Genomic DNA, 26637 nt, shown 5'->3' with positions numbered 1-26637 from the left:
CCCCCAGGTTTCCCTGGTGTCATCAGTGCTAGAAGCGCAGCAGCCGCTGGGGCTGCAGGACCCATGCAGCATCTCCATCCCAAGTCCTGTGGGTCGGTGAATGTCCCCTCAGGGTTTTCTCACGGTCATGGGGATCAGGCACTGGGAGCGTCCACCACTTTTGGATTATGAGCTGGGGCTGGGCGAGTCATGGAGTGCTGCTCTCTGCTTTTAGCTGTGACTGTAACAGGCGACTCACCCAGATGCTCCATGGGGAAAGCAAGAATGACTTAAAATGGCTAAAACATTTGAACATCTTTTGCTTTTAAATAGCAAGGCCTATTCCAACAGAGCTAATTTTACTCAGGTTTAGCGCTGCTTTAAATAGAACAAATATAATGCATGCTGTAACTTTAAAGGAGCAAAACTTACTAGAACATAATGCGCATTGGTGAATGAGTAACAAGCTAAAGGAAATGAAGTATTTAAATGAGGTAAATGAAAGCCGAAGTGTTAGTGCCATTTTGTTGCAGCCTTGTTGCTTCGTTTTCCCTTCTCAGGTGGGGGCTGCTGCAAAAAGTGGAGGATCTCAGAAAGATCTAGTCTCAGCAGTTTAACATTGAAAAGAAGAAAAATCTGCATGCGAAGTAATCTGATTTGTTTTATTTGGTATAGAATGTTGCTTCTTTCAGGTAACGTATTAAATAAAATAGGGGCTTGTGAATGGTGATACTACTGAAAACATGAATTATGTAGGATCATAATATTTATTTTTCTTTCTGAAACATACCCCAAAGCAGTGCTTGGCAAACTGCTGATCTGATAACTAGGAACTTCAGTAACAGCAGTAGCACAAATAGCATCATCCAGATGCCCGAATAGGACTATTAGGTCAAAACCTATTGAGCTGAAGGGGTTTTTTTACTAACATAAGTGAGCTTTGGGCAAAGTTTTGTTCTGAACATGGAAAGCTATATTTAGTAATAGCAAAAGTATTAAGATCAAGCTCCAAAGGTTGAAAAATACTGGCCCATAATTGACATAGCTTGGAGTAGTGGGGTTTTGTTGTTTGCCTGCTGCTTGGAGGCTTCAGGATCCTGTAGTGTTTTGTTTGTCTCTGGAGCTTTCTCAAAAGCTTTGAAAGTGGATTTAAAGTGGGTTATAGAAAAAGAAGGCAGAGACCCTCTCCAGGAGAAGGTTTGGTATAAACAATTGGACAGTGAAAATATGCACAGCACAGTTGCCAAATTTGTGCTAGCAGAAACTGTAGTGCAGAAAGTCATTTTCCTTCCAGCTGATACCACATTATGACCACTTTCTCCTTCTGTTCCATCACTGGAACTATCAGCTGTTGTACAGCATTTTTATCTTTGCTTTCTGTTTGCATGTCAGCTCATACCACATACAGTTGCATGTAGAAGTCGCTTGGAGTGCCTGGGCGGCTGCTGCTCCAGCTGCTGCTCCTCCCCTTACTCTTGCTGGTATGTCACACCACCTCATCCCGCTGAGCCTTTGGTTGCTTATTTCATTTATCTGTCCCTGCCCACTGCCTTTTCGTGTGAATCATGCTGTTATTTGTGTATGGTGGGTTGGTTTGTTTTTTTTCTCATATATATATCTCCCCTCTCTGAAAGAGAACCCAAACAATTTGGAGAGAGCAGGGCTGGCTCTTACTTGAAGCTTTGCTGTGCCCATGCTGTTTTCCTAGACAGGACTTAATTTTTCAAATACAGTCCTTGCCAGCGGTGGTTTTTAGTGCCTGTTCAGTGAGTTGCTTTGCTACCCTGTCTGTAAGGAGCCAAGCAGCATTATTAAGTCCACTCTAGCTTCTCATCCAGGAGAACTCCAGCACTACGCACGGTGGTGAGAACTGGCGTTTCTGAAGGTACTCGCTTTATTGAGCTGTATTTGTTTACTTTGGAACAGGTCTGGCACTGAAACCCTCTCCTTTCTTTTTTACCTTCTAATGCTTGAAAAATGCCATTTGTGTACTTCATTTTGGGAGTAAGTTGAATGCCAAAATGTGTCATACTGAGAAAATGGGAACTTTGAAAGGCAAAAATATGTCTCAGTATCTGCCTTACCCAGAGGCTTTCATTCAAGAGCCAATTCCCTTGGATTGTAAATGGAATCGTTCTAAACTTTGCAGTTTTACCCTTTCTACTGCCTTCCTGAATGCTGGGCTCTAGGGGTGTGCTTGGGTAACTAAATTATTATCAACCTTTCTGTGATGTAGCTGTTTTGGGAGGAAGGATTGGTGTTCCCTGTCCTGCTGATGTTTGTAGCTTTACATTTTAAATCCAAGTCAGAGACCCAGCAGCATGATAATGTCATTCTTCATGCGATAAAAAAACATGCTTTTCTCTCCAAGAGAATTGTATTGGTGTTTGCTCCCTAACTTAAATATGCACTAAGTATTGAGTCCAGAGTAAAATTATGTTAGGGCTACTGTATAATTATGCTATACACATAGTTTCAAAAATAAGAATATTCCTGTTGTGTGACTTAAGTCCAGATTAATTTGATAGTATAGGTGCAGCTTTATTCAGTAGTAAGAACAATCTATATGATATAACACAGTTGTGCAGGAAACTTGCCTGTAAAGAGACTAGCACCTTCAGACCCCTTCTTGCAGAAATGAAGCCCAGTCACAACACCCAGCACTGTCTAACTGGCACAGACTTGTTCTTTTGCAGGCAATCTTTGTGAGAGAAAGCAAGAATCAATCTAATAGGTTACTGTAGTATCCTGAGAAATGTGAGACCCTCTAATAAGGAAGACATCTGGAAAGACTGGTTTCAGTTTTCACTGTAGCATACTTGCACGTATTTATATTCTCACTGAAGTGAGAAATCATTAAAAGTGTAAAAGTGAAAGGTTGGAAGAATATGTTAGAAGGATCTGAAATGATGAACTTACCTGCCTTTGGGGGTGATTTTGGGTTTTGGTGTGGGGTTTTCAGTGGTGGAAACTGTTTCAGGGAAATCACTTGACAGTTTAACTTAGAGCTGGTAGGAATGCAAACTGAAGTTGTAGTGAACTGTAGGCCACTGCTTGGCCTTTCCCTGATTCCCAATCAGGGAAGATCTGGGAGTCAAAAAATTGGTGTATGCTTTGACCAGGCAGCATTGTTCTACCCGGAGGGAGAGGTCCCTTCCAACTGAAACATCCTATTCTATGAGGAGTCAGGAGAGACTTGCTTAGAGGACACTCAAAAACTCCAGTGTGTTAGCACTGGGCCTGCTGTCCCCTTTCTGTGCCTGTCCCCTGGTCTCCCTTGTACTTCAGGAACATCCTTCAGCTCCTTCCTGCTCTGCTGCTGTTCCACCTGCCTCTGGGGACAAGATGTTCCCCAGCTGCTGCACATCTGTAGCTCCTCATCCACATGCCCTAGGTGCTTGCTGCTGAGTTGAGCAGGCACCAGGAGAAGGGCTCCCTCCCGCTGTGAGGTCAGCCATCCGTCCAGGAGGCACAGCCTCGGCTTCTGGGCCAAGCAGCACATATGGCCTCTGTGCTTCTGGCAGCTCTGACACACTGTCCTGCAGGCTGTGCGCTGCTCAGTGTCTCCTGTCCATTACTTGGGTTTGACGTCTCTCTCTCTTTCTCTCTCACACACAGCCGGTGGTGTATCATTTTTGTTCCAAAGTAACAGGCCCTTTGGAAAGAAACGCCTTCGATCCTCATCAGCCAGAGTTTTCGCCAAATGTGGCTGGCTAGTTTAATATGACCTTCTTCATGGTCCAGGGAGCCTAATGCAAGGCTGGTGATGCAGCAGGAGTGGAATGGTTCCATTATGCAAAGGGAATGAATTTGAGTGAATTAGTAGGTTTTTGAGGGCGTTTCCAAGAACTATGGGTGGCACCTTTTCAAAACATTCCTGTTAATGTGGTGAGGTCAGTAGTAGTGTGCTGTCAATAAAAGGCCCCATTTTGAAGCTTCTTCCTTCCCACCCCCATCCCTTCCAGCATCATTTGTTCATAAAGGCCATGCTTAAGGACTTCAGTTTGCAATTCCCAACTGAATATTTTGTTTGGGATGCAGATTTGTACTTTGGTTTGGAGTTTGTTAGTGGAAGCAGAGAGGCCAGACGAAAAAGGATGGAGTGTTTTTCTCTGCTGTGAGTTGACACAGGATTTTGCAGGGTATTTTGTGTCTCCTGCCAGGTTTGTGCTCTTTTCTACTTTGGGGAACCTTAGAGCTTAGGCCACTCTTGGAGTTGCAAAGGGTTTTGTTGTTGTTTTGTTGCGGGGTATGTGTGTGTGTGTGTGTGTGTGTTTTCTTTTGGTTCCACCCCCATCATGACAGAGGTAACTGGAGACACCAATTGCAAACTGAACAAATGTAAAGTAAATTCTGCCTGAAGAATTGTGCTGTGGTACAATGGGGTCTGAAGGCAGGGCTGGCAGGGTGTGCATAGGATATATGGGGTGCTTTAAGGTCCCTTCCAAGCCAAACCATTCTATGGTTCTATGTGGCAAGCAAATGCTTCTGGTAATGTATCCCTCCTAATTTAGTGGAGGGGATAGTGGTTTATGCTGTGGTATGATGGTGAAGTCTATACAAGTTTCTTCTCTGGTAAATAGTTTTCTCTGAGTTTGCTAGTTTATGGATTGGCTTCTTGTCTATGTTTTTCTACTGTAGAACTACAGTGAGGGACAGCTCTGCTATTTATAGCATGGTGTGCTAGTGCCAGAATTGTTATCTCTTTTTTACAGGCTTAATAAAATCAAGTAACTTAGATGTGCTATTTGGTAACGTATGCATTTGTGAGTATAGGAGCATAGGGAAAACAAATTAACATGGAATAGAATTGCAGGGTTATTTTATCCTACCAGGAATACAAGTTATGCAAAGGATAAATATCCTGTTGCTTGCCAGTGCTAGAAGTGCCCTCATTATACCTTAAGTAAAGGTTAATCCATTTCAAGCCTGGGTTAATGCTGTGCTATCCTGACACTCCAAAATGACCAGAAGATGGGGGGTTTACTCTATTAGGTCATTTCTTGCAATAACTTGATCACAGATGCCAGTGTGTGGTCAGCAGTTGCTCTGTTTGATTTGGGTGTGTCAACATGCTGTAGGTTTTTCCACTCAGATACCTGTTTTATATTTCTTTTCCCACCTGTCAAGGGAGAAAGAGAGTATAATATTGTACAACAGGCTCAGTAGGGAGAGCAGTGGTAAGTTCTCCAGCTTTTGGAGAGGTGTCCAATATGGAGTACATGTGTGAAGAGTAGAACCCCTTAATTTTTAGTAAAGACTATTGAGAGGTGACAGCTCTCATCTTTCTGCAGTAGAAAACTGAAGGGGATAAAAGTGATTAAAAAATAGAAATATTGACATCATCTTGAAGCAGCTGTAGTGCTATTAAAACCTCTTCGTATGAGTGTAGACAGCTAAATTTTTATTCTTGGAACTCCACCGTCTTGCACACTCCAAAATACACAGCTAAAATAATATCTACATAATGCTATAAACCCCCTTTATTTGTGACACAGCAGCTGCGTTTCTGGCAACAAATATCTTATTGTTGCACCAAATGCAATTAAAAATCCATGAGAGCAAATCCTGACCTCACAGAGGGGAGCAGTCAAATCCAAAACCAAAAAAACCCAGGCAGAATTAAGCAATCTCCCCATCCTGATGTGGACATGCAAGTTTTCTTCCATATGAAACTTTTAATCGGTTAACCTTAAAAGGTATTAGAATCTGCTTGAAGATCATAAGCCTAATTTAGGGTTTGTCTTCCTTAAAATCCCCTGGTGAAATAGAAGGGGATTACGTAAATAGTCAAAAGGAAGTGTATGTACTTCTGTGGAATTTTCCAAAACCAACCCCAAAACAACCTGATCAAACGAGCGTGGGGCTGAGGTGCTGCTATTAATGGCTCTTCGTGAGGCTCTTTTAAAGTGCCTCAACCCACTTCCAGGTAGGGCATGAGTCCCAGGACAAATTGTGCTGCTTTTTACATCCCCCCTGGCTTCCCTGCACCAGCTGCAAGGGACTCAGGACTGCCCCAAGATGTCTTTTTCCAGCATTAAAAGCATTGTTGTGGTATGTCCAAGTTCTTCAAGATGAAAGCTATTGAAGAGAACAGCCCTTCTTCTGTCCTGTTCCTTCCCAGTTTTTAAGTGCGCAGTGACCACATGACCTGACCTATACGTACTTTATTTATAAGTGTAACTTATTTACAGCTGCATAAGATTATTTCCCCCCGAATTTGTGAATCCAAACACAGGCAGCTCTGTAATGAACAGCTACTTCAGAACATGCTCGTTTCATCGGCAGCCATGGTACAGAGATGGTTGGAAATGAAACAAACAGAAAGACTGGTTGCCTAATGGCCTTGTGGTAGGGAAGGGTTTTCTATTCTTGGTGGTTGGTTGTTGCTTTAAAAAAACAGGCAAAAAACCCCCAGCAGCAGCAGTTTTCCATTCAAAATATGGTAGTTCCATTATTTCATTTCCATGCAATGATTTCTAGAAGTCCCCCCATTTGTCCCAGTGTAATTTTGTTGCGCGGCTTTAAGATTCAAAGATAGCTGATGGCTTTCTTCTATCTTGAAATAGCTTCTTCTCTGGATAGGATTAGGGATTTTCTCCATTTACTATTCCATTTTATCCTGTCCTTTTCCTAGAATTTCTGGAGTCTGAAATTGTCATAGAGTTGTGATGTGTCCAGCTGTGGGAGGTGCCTGGTCCTCCTCTGGCTTCCCCCTTTTCCTTTCCATTCTTTGCCACCTCTTCTCTCATGCAGGCTGGGCTCAAGTCTGCTGGAGGTACATTTTCCTCATTCAGGGACAAGGCCTGTAGCCTGCATAATTCTTTGCTATGATTCACCCTTTGTTTTGCCAATGTGCTGGTTTGGGTTTTTTTTTTTTTAGAGAGTGGGTAATAGGTCCTCCCGCTATCTTGGGATAATTTTATAACACAGGATTTTTTAATGGAGTTTCTTCTATGTAAAGAACAGTGCCTTTCCTGTGAATTCTATAGTGTCTAAGAAATTGGCGACGGAGAATGGGAAAGAGGAATATATACATGTGTATGTATAATTTTTGTATTATTTTTTCCAAGTGAGTAATGATGTGACATGCTCTGTTTCAGTACATGTTACCATGGCAATGACTGCAGGGACTACAACATCCTTTCCCATGAGTAACCACACCCGGGAGAGGGTGACGGTGGCCAAACTTACGCTGGAGAACTTCTACAGCAACCTAATTATACAGCACGAAGAGAGAGAAACCAGGTACTGGCTCTGCTTCCTCTCATCCCTTTCAGCTTTTCTTGGTTAGCTTTTCATGGTGTTTCTTTAAGTTTTTTTTCCCTATTCTTGTAAGATTTTTTTTCTCTACTTGGTAGCAGTGAGCTGATCCCTGAAGGGCACAGGCTACCTTTCAGCTGCTGGCTGTGCCGGTAGACCTGTGAACATCCCCTCCTAGTGTAACAAACAGTCACTGAGTGACAAAGGACCTCCACTTTTGATGTTTCATACAATTTACCTCCTCATCAGTTTATTACTACCTTGTGGAAACTGCTCTGTGCAGGGTCTTATTTTGCAGCACATGTGAGGTTTCTACCTCAGCATGTGAGGTTGGTGATCTCCAATTCCTCTGCACATGCTACCGGGAATAAACTCTGCAGAGGTAGATGATGCAGAGCTGCTGATGGGTGGTAACCTGGGTTTGTGGTGTCTATTCATGCTCTGCAGCATGGAGCTCATGCCAAGACTCATAAACTCTGCAGAAGGACGTGTTACAGGAGAGGGGGAAAAGGACTGACAGGAGTGATGTGGGGTAATGAAGGGAGGCAGGGAGCTGGGGGTGGCCAGGGATGGAAATAAGGGGCAGTAAAGAGCATAGGATTGGTGATGGAGGCTTTGAGAGGCTCTTTGTAGGCAGGAAGAATTCTGGGGATAATGCGGTTCCCACCTCTAAATTGTTCTTGGGTGGTGTTGGCTGGTACTCTGTGGGAGTGTGTTGGTCATCTCCACTTTAATTTTTCTCATCTGTGCCCAATTCTGCCTCTGATGTGGTGAAGTGCTACTTGAATTAAGTGTCAACGCACCAGTATTTGATTATAATGAATGTTGTATTTCAAATTGTCATCAGCATGTGAAATTATCATTCCCCTGGTAATATGTTTTTAATTGAGGGGTTTTCAGCTGAGCAGCAGGGTTTCTCTCTTCATCATATTTAGTCATTATCCCACATAATTGAGTAGCTTCTAGTTAGGAGAATAGAGTGTCTGCTGAGGGCCTTTAATTTGGGGGATCCTGCTGTACTTCCCAAAGTGCAGAAAGACACCAGCAGCCTGGCACCGAGCCTTCAAGCTTTTGGCTTGTGCTAGTGGGTAGCAAGCTTTCTGAAACCTGCACCCTGACAGTCATAAAGAAGTGTCTCGTGGGTAGAAAAAGAGGGGTCCAGTTGACATGTGAGGGTGCTGAGGCCCTGGCACAGGCTGCCCAGAGAAGCTGTGGCTGCCCCATCCCTGGCAGTGTTAAAGGCCAGGCTGGGCAGGGCTTTGAGCAACCTGGTCTAGTGGAAGGTGTCCCTGCCCATGGCAGGGGGGTTGGAATTAGATGAGCTTTAATGTCACTTCTAGACCAAACATTCTATGATTGTTTATTGCCACATGCTGACCCCCTGCCATCCGTAGGGTAACCCACAGGCTTCACTTGCCACTTCGATCCTCCCAGCCTGGCATGGCACCAGCTGGACTAGCCCCAGGGCCCGTGAGACCTGGCCTGGGCAGGACACTGGGAGGAGGTGATGATGAGGAACCCAGGGAGGTAGAGTCGGTTGGCCCAGGAGGAAGGGGAACAGGATCGGGCATGTGACCAGGGAGAGGTCAGCAAGGCTGGGGGGTGAATGCTGGAGCTGGCTGGGGTGTTGGAGGTAGAGCCAATATAGAAATGGTGGGGGGAAAAAAAGTGTTTATTCTGATTTATTATCAGATATTGGTAAAACCAGCTTTGTTTCAACAAGGTTGTATGAATACAAATCAGTAGAGTGATTACATGTTTGGACCTTTAATGCCTAATTGTGGAAATACCTAAGTACTTGAATTTGCGTTTTCAACAGCTTTGATCACAAATGAGTAAATGGGTGGAGAGGGCAGTAAGTCTTCAATTTTCCATTTGAGGCAAATTCTTTGGTATCTGGAATATGTGAAGTAAAGGAGTTGTCTTGCTGTAGTGTTCCATTTGTTTTTCATAAATATTTAAAAAAGCAATCTCTGTTTTTCCTCTTTGCAGGCAGAAGAAGCTAGAAGTGGCTATGGAAGAGGAAGGCCTCGCAGATGAGGAGGTAAATACTACTTAAGTAACCTTTGAAGAGACCACTTTGCTTTTGTTGCCCTACTTCAAATTGGCATTTGAGGAGCTTACAGAAACATTAGCTAGCATGACAGTGAGTTTTATTTTGTAAATGAATGTTGCCCCTGTAAATAATTACTTATTAGGGAAGCTGTGAATACACTTGAATGATACTTGCAATAGCTAAGGCTTTTTATGCCACCTTTAGTCCTTATGAGACATGTGGCCACATCAAGTATATAGCATACTTTTCAAAGATTAAATTTGTTTGCCATTCTATTTGGAAAGAAAAAAAGATGAGATGTGCTTAGAAGTGGATAGAATGCAAAATGCTGAACCATTTTTAGTTCGTTTAAGCAATAAACTGGGTAAACCCTTGCTCCATTTGGATACGGATAAGGAGGGTTCTCTGTCTGGTTGGCATCTCTCAGAACTTTGGTCAATAAGTTGCTCTTCTGAGGCCCATCAAACCACGGGTGTCTGTACTGCCTTCAGGGGTTGTCAGGGAAATAAGCAGGAACAGTGCCTCAGTTATTTCTGAGTTTGTCCGGCTGCCCTCACTTCTGGGAAGACGGAAGGGCGAGCGTGAGTGTGCAATGCCATCTTGTGGTTTTAAACGATGCTGTCACCCTAGTGCAAAATCTGGCAGGTAGGTGCCCGATCGATGGATCTCATTAACGGTCTGAGACACTCTTGGCATCTTTGGGAGCATTGGTCGGGGTTCATCTTATCTCAGGCTGAAACTCATTGACATTTTTATAGAACAAAATATATGACAGGATTTGGACAGGTTTTTCTTTCAAATACGAGTGTTTGCCTGCAGTAAACCAAATGGATCTCTACTGCCTGCCAGGCTTCTTGTTGCCTGTTTTTTTTGCACCCCTTCTTTTTGGTGGGGTGCAAGTTTCAGCTTTTATTGATCCTTCAGATGCCCAAAACCAAGAGTCCTTGCCTCAGCTTCTGACTTTGGCCTTTGGACTGGTGGACTTCGAACCAGTGTGATTATTTTTTTTAATTCATTATTTTTTATGACCATTTATTTACGTCTAAGTATTAAAAATAATAAAACGACACCCCCCCGAAAAGTGAACCTGGGCCTCTGTATTGAAGACTGTGCTTGTGGATCATACCTTTAGAAATTCAAAAAGATTTCTCCTTTTTACATTTCTCTCTTCCATTAGGATGACAGAGAAATATTGCACAGGAAGGGACAGTGTATATCTTGATTTTCTGCTGTCAAATGACTTACAAACTTCTGTCTATGTGTCTCCTTAGAAAAAACTGCGCAGGTCGCAACACGCTCGCAAAGAAACAGAGTTTCTGCGACTGAAGAGGACTAGACTTGGCTTGGATGACTTTGAATCTTTGAAAGTTATAGGAAGAGGAGCATTTGGGGAGGTTTGTGGCATTCTTGCTTGAACAGGATATTAAGACTGGATTGAACATTAAAATGAAACATTTTAATTACAGAATTAAAAGTTCCACTCGGGGAGTTTTATTGCAGAACAGCTATTTAAATAATTGTGCAAGTGTGGTAAGTCAAGTAATGAATTACGTGCATCAATTTCTCAAGGCCCCTGGAAAGGCCCTAGGAGGTTTCCTGCAACTTCTCAAACTGATATTGCCCCTGTGGCCCCAAGAATTGATGGACTTGCTGTTGCACAGCTCCCCTTCATAACCAGTCTCCCTGCCATGTGTCACATCACATTTGTATCTGCTCCTGAATTTTAGTGTGCATAATCTCACAGCTACCTGGAGTTTACTGTGCCTGCTGAGTTTTCCTAAAACAATAGTTACTTCAAATTGTCTGCTCATCACTAGTATGTGTGGTGTAGAAATATTTCTTTTTTCCCTGTTTTTTTAAATGTTTAACAGAAGAACTTTTCTATGCCTGGCAATGTCAAGCCTTCCAGTAGATTCCACACTGGGGTCTAATTTTGATGTAGAGAAGATTGAGTGGGTTGTATTTCTCGTTACAGGTACGCCTCGTTCAAAAGAAGGATACAGGTCATATTTATGCAATGAAGATACTAAGAAAAGCAGATATGCTGGAGAAAGAGCAGGTTTGTGTTGTATAAGTCCCCTAGGTTTCGAACTTATGCTCTCTAGAAAATTGCTGAAGTTCTTTGTGGCAGATACTATTTGGTCATATTTTCCACTCTGAAAGCCCCAATAATGGTATAGCAGCCCAAAGCACCTGTGGAGCTGCTAGCACAGTACAAATGAATAAGCAGAAGTTAGGAAATAAGGTCATGTAAGAACATTTTAAAAAATGTTTTATTTACAATCAGTTTTGAATAGAGACAAAGTCGGGTTGGGTTTTGGTTTTGTTTTCCTTCCTTTATCAACACAGACCTTATAGTACGTAATATGTAAAATTGCATTTCAAGGGAAATGCTTCTTGAAAAGTAATATTGTGCCAAAGTGTAAACTGAGAGTATTTGACATTTTCTTTTGATAGTTAGATAACAACAGATATCCCACTGTTCAATGGCTTTGTTTTCCTTTGTTTTCCTTTTTAGCTGGGTCTTGTGTTATTTTGCTTTGTTTTTGTTAGTTTGGTTTGGTTTTTTTGCTTTTACTTTTTAGTTAACAATACACTGCAAATTCCTGGTAGGACATGGCAAGTACTTCGGCACCACAAAGCAAGGAAATCAAGTGCAGATGTCTCAAGCAAAAGGGCAGATAAGAGAGGACTTTTCCTTATCAAACCTAAGTCCAAACCTTACCCATCATTTGCTCTTGCATTACATTTCCCAGCAGTGATATTTCTACTTTCTTTTTTATCCTGGCACAGACTTTTGGTCTCCTCAAGCCCATGCCCTGAATACAGGGGACTAGAGGAACAGCATGTTCTGCACAGCAGCCAGGATAAATGTGGCCCTCAGGTCAAAGCCCTGCCCCCATTTTGTAACCTGATGTGGCAATGAGGCTGAGCTCACACTCGCCATCCCATTTGGGATGAAAATCTTCCCTGGAAAGTGTTTTTCTGCTGTAATTTTCATTGCCTGGTTTGTTCAGTGGAAAGCAAGGCAGGACACACATACAAGAAAATGAAGATATTTTTTTGTTATCTTTTTTCAAGCCAGATAGCACTGGGAATATCCTGGCTGGTTTTTAAGCAAGGTTTTAATATTGTGTTTTATAGCCATGTTGAAGAGTGGAGGGTGGAAAGAAATATTTTCTGATGAGAATAAATAGAGCTAGATGAGTCACAGTTGGAGTGCCTACTACAGAGAGAGAACCCAGTGCCCTGTGAAACCCTGTGAAAAGAACATGTACATGTAAACATGCTTCTGGCCAGTAGAATTGGGGAAGAGAGGCAGGAGACTGCCCTTGAAGCTGGAATAGTAGTGCATGTTTTCTCTTCAGAAGTTGTTTTCTGGTGTATGAATAATGAACATCTTAAAGCTGTTAAGAAATATTTTTCCGTGCACGTCTTTCATTTTCTTAAGTATGAGGGTACGTTCTAGTGAAACACACCATCCTCTTCCAGTCTCAATTATTAGTTCCCATTGAATTCATGGGGTAACAGCTATCTCTGTTTGAGGGTTTTTTCCCCCAAGGCTTCAGCTGGGCTGGAATAGCCTGAGTCACATCAGATGTTCTGAAACTCACTTGCCCATCAACAGCAGTGGTGGCTATATCAGTTCTGGGCTAGCGTCATGCACATCACTTGGAGGAATGGCTCCATCTCTTTTTCACTTCCTCCTGCTTACACAGCCCAAGACCTTTACCATTTTTGCACTGCTTCAATATTGGCCACTGTGCTCATTGCTACCCACCATCATCTGGGGGCTGAAACTCATCCCAGCCCTTTTCCCACTAGGCCAAGTCACTTGCCATGCAGTTTAAGTAAGGTTTGCTATGCAAAAGGAGCATGTGCATAGGAGCAGTCCCTGTGTACCATCTGGAAGGGGTAGATGCACCATCATCGGTGTGTACAATGGTGACTTGGGAACTAGACAGTAGTTCAGTGTAAGTCAGGCGTTTCTTTCTTCACAGTGATGAAGGAATTGGGTTTTACAGGAAGTAATTAGTTTAGACACTGTCACTCTTCCTAGAGAAGATTCCCCAGCCTTATCTTGCCAAGTTTAAACTGAGATATTGGTTTAGAAGTAGCTATTAGCTCTTTGTTTCTTTGTATACATGTATGGGAAATCTGGTGACCTGTGCATTTACCATTTACCTCTTGGTTCTTGAATTCTTTAAAACCAGCTCTGGCCTTTTCTAATAATTTTGTCAGTATTTGCACATGGTATTTTTGTCTAAGCTTGCATCAGGGACACGACCATGTGTCATATAAAGCTCTGTGATGGTCAGCTCTGACTTTTTTATTTAATATTTCTGTTTCATTTTAGGTATAATAAAAAAGGGAATTGCACTTTTTCACCAGCTTTGTCAGTTCTTTCCAAACAAAGAAAACCAGCTTAACAAGCTATGAAGCTATGCTTTGTGTTCTGCAAAGTTGTGTGAACACGGTTTTTTCAACATTGAGTTGACTTATGTGGGTTTCTGGTGGGTATTTTGGCTCCCAAAAATTTGTAGGATCTAGTAAAAAACTATGAAGAAAGCATGAAAAATAGTTTCTTTCCTAAAGATCATGAAAACAGATTTTAAGACTAGGCAATAATATGGTGTTTCTCATTGAAATATTTGAGTTGTCCTTTAATAATAGTTTGTTTTTTCTTTTAAATTTTAGGTGGCCCATATCCGAGCAGAAAGAGATATTTTGGTTGAAGCGGATGGAGCCTGGGTAGTGAAAATGTTCTACAGCTTTCAGGATAAAAGAAATCTTTACCTGATCATGGAGTTCTTGCCTGGAGGTAAGCTGTATGTTGTGGCGTTAAGTAATCACAAGTACTTCTTCCTTTGCTCTTGGTGTCAGCTTTGTAAATTTTACAAACAAACATGCTGTAAAATTTGTGATGGTAGAAATTTTAATGCTGTTTTGAATCAAGTCCCAGTGATGCAACCACTCCTGATTTTTAGGGGAAGGAGAAAAGTTATGAAGGGACATTAAAATAGACTTGGATTAAATAATTACTCTAATCCAGTGTTCTGCTTTTTACTGCTGAAGCTATTAACAGTAAAAGCAACAATAAAAGCTCTTGTTTAAACAGTTTATTTGTACAATATATGCATTATGTGTTAAAGTTCACTTCCTGGGCTATTCCTATTCAGGATTTTCAACAGGTTTACATCCAGTTTACTAAAAAAGTATGTTGGGTATGTAGGTCCTTGCAATAATAGCTTTATAATAAGTAGCTGTAAGGCCAGTTGCAAGGTTAAATTTACATTCTACTGGGATTTTATGTGGAATTAGTCTTGTGATTAAAATGTTCTGATTTCTAAGCTCTATTTTCTTCTCTTTGATTAGGTGACATGATGACCTTACTAATGAAGAAAGACACTTTATCAGAAGAGGAGACACAGTTTTACATTTCTGAAACTGTATTGGCCATAGATGCTATTCACCAGCTGGGATTCATCCACAGAGATATTAAACCAGATAACCTTCTGCTGGATGCTAAGGCATGTAATGTGCATGTAAACTGCCTATGCTTTATACATTCAGTCCACAGATAATGCCATTTATAGTGGTGCTAATCAGTGGGAACCAGTAGTGCCACACCAGAAAGCGGTCTCTGTCTTTTCCTTGTACAAGACCATGATGCTTGAAGTAAAACAACCCTTGATTTTAATTGAAAAGCCTTTTAACCCTTTTAAGGCAAGTCTTTTAAGTGAGAAGACCCACTTAAGATGCCCAAATGCTCATATTCTTAGGGACATGGTTTAGTGGAGCTCTTGGCAGTGCTAGGTTGACAGCTGGACTCGATATTAAAGATAGAATCAAAGAATAGAATCATAGAACAGTTAGGGTTGGAAAGGACCTTAAGATCATCTAGTCCCAAGCCCCCTGCCATGAGCAGGGACACCGCACACTAAACTATGTCGCCCAAGGCTCTGTCCAACCTGGCCTTGAACACCGCCAGGCTTGGAGCATTCACAACTTCATTGGGCAACCTATTCCAGCCTTTTCCAACCTAAGTAATTCCATGATTCTATGTTCATACACATTAAAAACTGATAACCTTGGTTACTTCAAGGCGAATGAAAGCATGAAACATTCAGACAATGTTAAATAACCAGTTCAATTCCTACAGTTATCTTACTTGTTTTATTACCTACTTGTGAGTGGAGGTGAGTGTGTCTGTTAGACTAACTATAGCAAGCCATTAAGTGGACCCCAGTAAGCATCATATACAAGTCTGTAGGCTATCTAGCTCTGATGTCTGGAATCCCGATTAAAGCCAGGTTACCATCCTGGAGGCTTTTGTAGTCTCAGTGGCATCAAGCTCAGAACAAAACCAGGCAAACTAGCTGCCCTCAGCTCTTGCAGAATTGTAGATATAACTGTTCCCAGGGGGCAATAACCTGTTTGACAGAAAACACACTCAAATACACCAAGATTTAGTCATTATTTGCCTAGTTGTCCTGGATTAGGTAGTCCTGTGCAAGTCCATCATGGCCTGAGAAGGCATGTGCAGTTGTTAAAACTTTTCAAGCATTACCTTTCTAAACTATGTTTTCATCTTCTCTGATCAATCTATATATATATATTTATTTTTATTTTTATTTTTTTAGGGTCATGTAAAACTGTCTGATTTTGGGCTCTGCACAGGTTTAAAGAAAGCTCACAGAACAGAGTTCTACAGGAACCTTACACACAACCCACCAAGTGACTTCTGTAAGTAGAAGGTGTCCTAGTTAACCATTTAAACAGTTCCGAGCTGCAGCTATGCCACATCTTAACTTATATCTACTGGAGTAAGCAAGATTGGTTAGGATGATTGCATTTAATTGGAAGACTGGAAGTGCACGTTCCCTCGGACATGGAAGTGTTTCACAGGAAAAATCAGAATTTCTGCAGTGTTGATGTACTTTTGCATATCCATACACAGATACAAAACCACATAATGTATCTGTAGCATAATGTATTTTTCAGAACAATGTTAGGAACTTAGAGAGATGCTCTTTCAGAAGGGACATGAGTTTCCTGTGTGGACTTACTGAAGTCAGTGACAATCTCATGAAGCTTTTCCTAAGAGGAAAGTTGTTCATGAACATGCCTTGGTGACACAGCCACATTAGTGTGTTATTCTGCAAATGTTAGATCTCCTCTGCAGCTCTTGGATTCTTCACTTGTTGCTTAAAAATACCATTGCCTGCATCTGAATATATATTGCCAGCTGCAACAGTAAGTGCTGCTTATTCCAGATCAATGTGTAAAACTTTCAGGAAGTTCTAATTTAAAATTGCTACTGTATCCTACTTGAATGAGTTTCAGCTGCAAATTGGACAGTAGTTGTTATTATTTTCCCATCTCCAGTTATGACTGAGTATTTGTTTCTAGGCTAAAGCATTCTAAAGATACAGAACAGTTATTCTTTGAAATCAGAATATTTGTATATGTTCTTCTACTTCTCACAAATGCATTTATTATCTAATAACTACTTTATAAATTAGCATTTCAGAACATGAACTCAAAGAGAAAAGCAGAAACATGGAAGAAGAACAGGCGACAGCTGGTGAGTTATTAAAATTATGTATATTTTTTTTCCCTTTTAAACTATTTACAGGAAAAGTTAAATAAAAGCTCTGCATTAATGCTGCTGTTTTTAAAAAACTGAAAGGCCCTCAGATGTTGCTCTTTTCAAGCTCCCAAAATAGCAAATAACTCAAAAGAAGGTTGTCTAGTGATTCCAGTTGTGGAGTAGCTCCAGGATCAGGATTGCTTTGTCTGTTTGATTTCAGAGCTGTGACTAGCAAGACCCTGCTCTTCTCTATGCCTTTGTTTCCCATATTAATATCTGGACTAATTAACCTCAGGTGTCAGTAACCACTTAGCAAAGCTGTATCTTGAGTTTGTATTCTAGACTGATGTGGTGTTGGCACTGTGTGTGAACCTCTGCAGTTCAGTGTTGCAAGAAGATGCAGCGCTCTGTGGTTCTTTGAAAAAGAACTGTGGGGAAAATTTGTTTGTTCTTCTGCTGAATAGGAATGTGATTCAAAGGCAGTGGAGGGTATTAGCGCTGGAGTGCTGCAGCCTGGGTTTATAATGAAGAGTGGTCAGGTAATAAAGGAAGCTGTGACATTAACTGAATCAAAAGAAAGTATCTGTCAGCCATGGGGCTTCAGAATTTCAGCCCTGCTCATGATTTTCACCAAATAGCAGTTGCAAAAACATCAGTTCTCAAATTTTGGAACTTTTTACTTTGCCCTCTGGTTTAAAAGTGATATGTTGCAGTATTCCCAGAAAGCTTTTGGTTGTTTTTTCTTGCTTCATGAGACATAGTGAGATTAAGTGGCAATCATGCTGCCTCACAGGGACTGTATTTCATGCCCTTACTCCTGCTTGGAGTTAGATCCCTGAAAAGACTACATCTTTAGGTCAGTAAAGACTGATGTGGTAGAACTACGTGGTGAAGCTAGGTGAATCATGAGGCAGTCCACAGAGAGAATAAAAGGCCAATATGACAACTTTTATCAACATTGTTTAAAAAGCAGTCATATTCTTGGCTTTCCATTGGTACAAAACTAAATGTCTTGGCTCTGTTTAATAAATTGTTTTGTTTCTTGTCAGAAAATGAAAGTAAAAACTTTTTTGTTTGGTTTTCGTGTTTTTTCTTACCCCACCGTCCTGTGCAAAGTTTCTGATCAGTAGAGAGGAATTCCCAAATAGCTCAAGATCTAGTTGTTAGCCAGAATCATACAGGCTTTTAAAAGGTTAAAAGGGTGGAGCCTGGGTCCAGAAGTAGCTCAAATGAATTCTGCAATAAAGACAAGGTAGTACATTCGACAGCTATTTATCACCAGTGTCGCACATGGGAATCTACCACTGGTTATTCCTTGTTTTCTTTTTCTTTTTCTTTTTTTCAAAGCCAAAACTACAGAACTTCGTGTGTGTTTTAGTGGCTACCTGAAGCTTCAGCTAAGATGACCTTCTGATATTGCAGTGGGAATATTAAATCATTACTTTTAGGAGGATTATTTCCATTTACTTTCAAGGTTCTCTCTAGTTACTCATGTAAAAGTATAATGTTCTTGGGATTTTAGATTTAGAATGTTCTTGGCATTCTTGTCTATCCAAATAACAAGCTCCTATATGTGAATCCCCAGGAAAAGGGTTTGCAAAGTGTAAAAATATAGTATTCATCTTCTAAAGAGTTTATTCTTTCTTTCCAGGCATATTCTACTGTTGGAACCCCAGACTATATCGCACCAGAAGTATTTATGCAGACTGGGTACAACAAGCTGTGTGACTGGTGGTCTTTGGGAGTGATTATGTATGAAATGTTAATAGGTATGTAGAAGACCCCAACTTAAGAATCATTCAAAGGGTTCAGAGGTAGAGGGTTCACTGAGTCTGATCCCCTGCATACTAGAGGTACCAGAATTTCATTGTTCTACCTGAAGTAAGCCCCAAATTCAGCTTCCAGAAAACTTTGAAGTCCTTCCTCCTTTCTAAGAAGACAGCAAGAGGTGGTGCCTCAGCTGTTTCAGTGAGTAACTGTTCACTATTAAATGTGTTTGCAGTTCAGTCATTATTGGAAGTAACAAAATAACCTTTAATGCTGCATTACAGAAGAGAATACTTTTGGCTTGTACTACCTGTTAGATTTGGGAACCTTAGTGGCAAAAGCAGAGGCCCAGGTCACTTTCTTCTTCTGGGAAAAGCTTGTTAATGTTTCCATTTGTTTGTACAGGGTATCCACCTTTCTGCTCAGAAACACCACAAGAGACTTACAGGAAAGTTATGAACTGGAAAGAAACACTGGTATTTCCTCCAGAGGTGCCCATTTCAGAAAAAGCAAAGGATTTAATTCTAAGGTCAGTAACAAAAGCCCACTTCTGGCCACTTACCCAGACATAGCCATCTTCCATTAGGTTAACTTTCCATTCCACGTGAAGGAAGCTTCAGGTTAGAGGGAAAGTTGGTTTCTTCTGTGTCACCATCCGTCATCTTTTTTCCCTTTGCCATTTGTTTAAGATACAGAAATAAGCTGTAATGATCTTGATTTGTGCCACAGTACGAGGAGAAACAGAGCAGACTGAAAAGAAGCTGATTAGCAAACGATTTTTGTCTCTCAGAGGGAACTAGAAAATAACCACTCACCACAATTTAATGCACTGAACAGAAATCTTTGGATGTTTTTGATTTACTCACTTTTTCCAAAATGATGGTTTTGAATCCATTCAATTTGCACTGAAGTTTCTGCAAAGGGTTTTGGTATCGAGGGCAGGCAAAAATGCTTTCTTGCCCTCTGAGGTTTTTTTTTGGGGAGGAGGTTTTTTGCTTTGATTCCTTCCTTCTCCCCCACCCTAATAATATTACATGCTTACACAATTTTGTTACAAGCAAAAAGGTGAACACACTTCGTAGGCAGAGCCAAGAACTAGATTTAGTCCAAACAGCGTACAACATAGGAAATACAACAAATAGTTATTCTTAATCCAGTTACAGTGATACTAACAGTTCAAATAGTTATTACTAATCCTCATTAATAAGTTTGTTGTAATGGATTTATTATGTTTTCAGTATCTGTCTCTCTAGTGTTCCAATTAACCTGTCCGGTGTGTCATCAGCATCCCATCTTTGCTGGAAAGAGTACAGTGTTGCTGCTGAGGATTTCTTCCTCCTCAGTCTTGGCTGTGTTTGGGGCATTTTTAGGTATTTCAGGCAGTAGATTTGTTAACATCTCTTGCTCATGAACTTACATATACAATGACTACTTGAATTTGTTAGCTTTTCTCCATACATGGAAGGATTTAAATTAGGGTAAGCCAGCTTTTGTTACAGACTATTTACTAAAATGAGGTCAAACCAGCAGGTTAGGTAACAAAGAGCTGGCCTTTGGGTACTTTATTCATTACAGCTTGGACAAGTTCAGACAACATATATTTCAACTTAAAGGAAGTTGCAGACAAAGCTGAAGTTTCCTTATTTTTATGGATATTGATAAAACCAATCTAAAATAAGATCAAGCTCAGACAGAGCCTGACAATTCCTGCAGTCTGGTCTGGCTAACTGTTTTACAAGGTTTGAGATCTATTAATAATACCTGGCATCGACCTCCTGGCTGGGGTACAGTAGAAATGTAAGCAGTGTTTTTCCCAAGTGACACTTAACTACAAGTAAAAGAACGTTCATTACAGACTGGAGACAGTTACAGCCTCACGTGCTATGTTACTAAATCACCTGCTGAAAATTTCCCTAACTAGTGAGCCGGTGACCTCCTTTGCGTTGCGGTGTGTTCATGTGAAAAGTGCCTTGTGAATCTGGGTGATGTGATCATGTGGAAAGACTGAGTTCAGGATAACTGAATCAACCACCAGAGGCTTTGCTCATCTAGGCAAACAGGATTTCACTTAACAAAGGCCAGCTGACTTTTAGAGCAACAGGAGGCCCACATCCCCATGCTACCAAGTACTCCCAATTTCCAGGAGGTCATCAGGTGACTCCACACTTGGCAAGACCGAGCTTTTTGTTTGACATGGGCGTTTTTTCCTGTTATTGTAAGCCTCCCTCTTTGTGGCACTGGTGACATCTTTGGCCATACTCAAAGAGACTGCAAGGACAGTGTAAAAAAAAGTAGTTTTAGCTTTGCTAACACATACAAAAGATAGGTATGATTTAATGAACTCCTAGGCTAAGCATTAGTATGCTCACCATCTCCTTTCTGAGATGCTTCTGATGAGAGTCTTTTCCAGCCATCTGAGGCATTGGTCCAGGCAGGCATCAGTCCAGAGGAGAAGTGTCAGCCTCTGCTAGTCACTGGAACAAATCCCTGATGTCACTGAGTTGCTGTCAGAGAGCTTCTACCTTCCTATCTTATTTCTTCAAGATTTTATACTTTGGTGTTTTTTCTCCTGCCTATCTAAGCAGGGAATAATCCTATCTCTCTCTTCATTTTCACCTTTTTCTTCTTAATTGACTCTGTGGAGTTTCTCACAGCTTCTTCTCATAAATTGACAGTGTCTTTTGGAGTCTGAGATGAGGTTATGCAGCTGGGCTCTATTGCAAATAGGCCTTGGCTTATTGTACCATCAGCACCTGGTCCTCTAAGGAAAGGGAAGAAGAGATGATAGGGAGAACAGGGACATGGCATGTTTTGAATGTCTGGCCCATTGTAGTTCCAAAATGTGACATTAGAGAGTGGTCATATTTCAGTAAGTGTATCTGTTCCTGTTAGTTTGACTGGGAAACATGGATTTTAAATAGTTGAGAACACGTGAAGGAGTTTTCAGTGGCAGGGACTTAGCCTCCATTCCAAACTAATCTTACAGGGCTGGAACTGCTGCAACTTCTCACAAACCTTGAAGATGGGCATGCAGCAGTGTAGGAAGTTGTAAGTTACTGTTATCATAGCTTTTTGTTTTGGGTCTCTAACAGTATTCTGCTTCTAGATGCAACAGGCTGCTTTTACATTACCCGAAGTGATGGAACAATAGGAAAGAACTCCCTCAAATTCCTGATACAGGATGTCACAGCGGTTCCATTTGCTGTTGCTTCTGTCTGCATTGATTGTAACTTTCCCGTTATTTTTTTTTGACTTTTTCAGGTTTTGTATCGACTCAGAAAATAGAATTGGTAGTAATGGAGTAGAAGAAATAAAAAGTCACCCGTTTTTTGAGGGAGTGGACTGGGGACATATCAGGTAGGCATAGATACACACTCACACATTTTGTACAGAATAAAAGCCACGGGAGCAAGAATTTCATGTCCTATGATGTCATGGATAATTATTTTGAATTTATCTTTTATTTTGAAAGGCAGCTACTGGCAGTAGGTGGGTGACAGCAAAGGTTTTCAGGCCTTGCTGACGTTCATAGATCTGGTCAAAGCTTAAATGCCTTGAGATGCCTCGGATTGCCCGAGAGTGCCCAGGATGGAAAGAAACTGTGGTAGGGTGGCTGTGTTATTCCTGATGTATGCTCTAATGTCAGCAGAGACCTCCTCTTCCTGTAATAGTGGGCTCTGCAGCTATTGCTATAATTAACTTTTTTTGTAATAGGAACACAAGAAAAGCAAACTCTATTCCAGAAGTCAGGGGAAATAGATGAATGAAGAGGAGAGGCAGCAAGTGAGAGGAAAATACAGGGCATGTCTTTATTGCATGCTGCAGATACTACACCTGAGTCAACCGGTATGTCTACAGAGCACTGGGCAGAGGCACTGACTCACCAATGTGGCCAAATTCTGCTGGGCCATGCCGAGGCAGCTGTGCCAGTTCCAGTCTGAGTGTGCACCTGCAGATGCTGAGCTACAGCTACACATACCCAAATGTGTGTAGCACCTTTAGAGCAGAATTTGGTGACCCCACAGATCCTTTCAGTTGAAATGATGGCTGCTGTTCAGCTCTCTTTTAATGTTTGAGATAGTCTGGGGGTTTTTTTTCAGTAATACTGAATTTTCAATATGAAAATGCGTGCTGAGGCCATGTGATTGTACAGCTCTTGTACTTCTCAGTTTCTCTGGTGCAGAAAGCCTCATTTAATTCTCTCCTCGGCGTGGGAGGCATTAATAAGCAGCAAGAGCAGTAACATATCTGTTCATGCTACATTTGGCAACCTGGTGGAATGGGTTCCCTGTTCCACTCAGAAGTGTATTTAATTGTAATTGTAATAATTACAACTGTAATAACTTCACAGGTGTAAATTAATGACTTCCCCACAGTGCCGTGTATCCAGTCTGAATGCTTTCGTGGGACACGTCACTTAAGCAATTTTGAAAGCCACCTTAAGACTTCTTAAAGGGCTCCATAATTGTTGAGCTAATAAAGCCCCAACATGTAAGAGCCAACCAATTCTGGATGAAAGATACTGGTGACTGAGTGTCAGAAATAGGAACTACACTTGAAAGATATTTGGATGAGGGCCAGGCTGCTGCTGAGCACTGGAATTGTAACACATCTGATGTCTCCAAATGCAAGTAAAGTCCTGCTCAGCTGGGTTTATGAAATGAACCACAGTGGTTCTTGGTGACAACCAAGATCATAGCAATAGTGATATGGCAGATAAGTGTGGAATGCTGTTTCGGTTAATGGGAAAATGATGTTTGCCAAGAAGATAAATGCCAGATAGGAAACAAGTAAATCTCCCCATGGTGTCAGCAAACAGGCAAGTCAGATACATCACTGATGGCCTCAGTGGAACCTTTGTGCTTTAAAGGCATGTTGTAACTGTAGAAAGCTAAGTTAAAATTGGAATTTAATGTGTCTCTTCCTAGCATTCACTATTCTGGCACTTGTTTCTATTTTCAGGGAAAGACCAGCTGCAATCCCTATAGAAATCAAAAGTATTGATGATACTTCTAACTTTGATGAATTTCCCGAATCTGACATTTTACAGCCAGGTGAGGCTGCTGTTGTAAATCCCAATTTTCTCTCTCTGACGTGCCAGAATGCTCCACAGATGCTTTTGTTGGTGGTGGCTTGTATTTGTTTTTCTGATGCTCTAATCAAAGTAATACATAGGCTTGAACTGGAGACTTTCTTTCAAATCTAAATGTAAATCTGTGATCTCTCCTAGCTTTGACTTCCTTAGAACTTTGGAGGGGGTAAGGGGGAAAGCCCACAGATTTTAACAGTTAATAAAAAGCATTTGCATATATAGCAAGCTCAGAAAAGAGTGCAGTTTTCTACCATACAGTCTAACCAAATTCTGGTAAAACATTATGCACTGATTTGCTTTTGATCTTTAATGACTTCTGAGTTTCATGCCAAACATAAATCTTCACATATTTGTGGGCAAAACGTTTCAGACAGGTGACGAGTTAACATAATGATTTATACACCTGGGTGGCTCTGCAAAGCATTGAAGTTTTCTGTAATTGTTAATTTCTATTGGCAAGTAGTAGGAAATTTTTATACATAAAAGGCTTGATTCTCTGCCATGCTAAGTTCTCCCAACTCCCACTGTTTTCAATTAATTATTAATGGCTTAAAGATAGGCAGATACATAACAAAGATTAATTGAGGACAGCAAAGTGTAGATGTGCTAACAACCATGAGAATTATCAAAAAGCCAGGGCTTTTTTCTGAAATGGCTTTTATTTAACGGCAAGGAAGTTAGCCCTTTTAATGCAAAAGCAATCAATCTCCAGTGTGTAAGAACAGCTGTTTAAGTCTGTATTTGGATAATGCCAAGTGCATTTGTATTGGTTTTGGCATTTAAGCCCCACTGAAAGTGACACTGTACATCTAGATACCTAAATAAAAACTTTGATATTGGTGTATTTTGCATCTTCAGTTGAAAATCTTGTTGTAGAACTCTAAAAGCAGTACCAGGAGCTAAATATAGGAGCGTACTGCAGTCAATGTCCGTGTGCAGCATGCCAGCCATGTGGGCTGTTCGTGAAAGAAAAAGAGGCTGTACAAACCTCGCTGAAGCTGTAAGCAGGAGGAAGTTCTGGAAGAGTAATATGTGTGTGATACATGTAGTTCTCTTGGGAGAACTTGGATATCCCTTTTCTTCTGTTTTTGGTGAGGATAACACAATATGTATACATGTGTTTGCTGTGCATGGAGCACCCTAAATGTTGGGTTTATTGTAACTGTGTATCCTGTTGGGTGTGTTAGAGGTTTCTGTCAAGGTATGGGAGCCTGTAGTGGTGTGTAGACATACTGAAAATGTCAAACCGATTTGATCAGAAACAGATTTCTTCTGCTGAGTAGGGGAATAAGAGCTCAGGGCTGTTTATGTCAATGCTCTGTGAAAAATCCTCTCAGAAGTAATGTTGGGGTTTAATTGTTTTGTTTTTACTTTTGTTTCTGAATTCCAGTGCCAAACACAACGGAACCTGACTACAAATCCAAAGACTGGGTTTTCCTCAATTATACCTACAAGAGGTTTGAAGGGCTCACGCAGCGTGGCTCAATCCCTTCCTACATGAAAGCCGGGAAGTTGTGAAACAAAACACAAACCCACAGAAGATATAAAAACACAAACCTCAGGTAGCTGCATCACCAGACCCGCTTGGCGTTAGTTATCAATACATTGACTCTGGTGCGCATCAATTTCACAAGGAAATTCTACAGGATTAGGATTTCTGAGACTACTACAGGAATTAGTTGGCAGTGCCAGCTGGCTTTTTTTTTTCTTTCTTTCTTTTTTTTTTCCTTTTTTTTAATATTTGAATATTTTTGTTAACTTTATTATACAAAGGTACTGGAATAAAAGGAACGTACATCCCTTTAACTGCACTGCCTATGTGTGTATAACGGTTAATTATGCCTCTGTGTACTGTGGCTTTGTACTGTAAACCATCTAATCCAGCCAGGAGTAAAACATATCATTTTATGCAGCATTGTTATTGTTTTAGATACGCAGTATAAAAACCCATTGCCCACATTTGCAAAATTCTCTGAACAATTGCTCCACAGTGTTCTGGTTGTGGTCTGCAGATACTCCATGAGTGTGGCAACACTGAGTTATTTTAAATAGCAGTGTCCTGTGGGTCTGTGTGTACCCTGCCTACCCTCACTTCTCCCCACTGGAGGGCTTTATCAGGTGATCAGCTCTTCTCTTTCTTCCTTTTCTCACTGCGTGTGGTGGTGAGAGTGTCCGTGTGATCTGTTCAGTGGCTTTAAATGATAGTTTGTGGGTGTTACTGTTTAAGATGATGATGCCTGTTGGCATCTTCAGAAATAAAAAAGAATCTGAGTAAAAATCATAAATATTTTTAACAGAAGGGAGATTTTCTGATAGCAAGTTCTGAAGAGATGGCAGTTTCCAGGACTGCTTTCCTGCCTCTGCTGTAAAGCAGACCATCTTTTTGCTGCTTGTAATTCGAATAGCTTTTTCTGTCAGTGCAAAACGTGTTCTAGAAGAGTGACCAAATTGTTGTTTTTTGTTTTTTGTCACCCTAAGAAGTTCCAGGCAGAAGGGATCCTTGCTTTAGCTTTGTCTTTCTAGAATACCCTGTGGCAGCCTCTGCTAAGCTAGAGGAAATAGAGCCCCCACTGTAGTCAGACTCTCCTGTCGGCCCCATTGTCTTCTAGTATCTCCATCTAACATGGACCATGGGATTACAAAGGATCAGATAAGTCTGCAGTCCAGTTTCCAGGAACCACAAACATCCACAACTGAATTGGGCAGAACATCCAACTGCTTTTCTCCACAGTCTGCAGGATGGTGACAGACCAGCAGCAGAGACAGGTCATCTTCTCCTGGGTCAAGGAAACTGAAGCAGAAATCCCTCCATTTGCAGTGTATGGTTTTGCTTCTTGGCCCAGCAGCAGTTCAGGATTGAACTGCACAGTTTGCAATTATTTGGTT

At 41.1% G+C, this 26637-nt stretch overlaps 1 protein-coding gene across 1 annotated transcript; it reads left to right on the top strand.

The window, feature by feature from the left end:
* The first annotated feature begins 545 nt into the window (after positions 1-545).
* STK38L (serine/threonine kinase 38 like) lies at positions 546-25269 on the top strand. Its single transcript, XM_010020206.1, has 14 exons — positions 546-671; positions 7083-7227; positions 9235-9286; positions 10570-10692; positions 11274-11357; positions 13997-14120; positions 14675-14829; positions 15943-16045; positions 16825-16886; positions 18544-18661; positions 19065-19188; positions 21921-22016; positions 23622-23713; positions 25142-25269. Exons 1-14 carry the CDS (start codon positions 620-622, stop codon positions 25267-25269), a joined length of 1458 nt encoding a protein of 485 aa, XP_010018508.1. The 5' UTR covers positions 546-619.
* Positions 25270-26637: the final 1368 nt, after the last annotated feature.

The sequence above is a fragment of the Nestor notabilis genome, unplaced genomic scaffold (assembly GCF_000696875.1).
Source record: "Nestor notabilis isolate BGI_N333 unplaced genomic scaffold, ASM69687v1 scaffold29528, whole genome shotgun sequence".
NCBI lineage: Eukaryota > Metazoa > Chordata > Aves > Psittaciformes > Psittacidae > Nestor > Nestor notabilis.
Note: the sequence above shows the minus strand (reverse complement) of the source record. Positions and strands in the feature narration are given on the sequence as shown.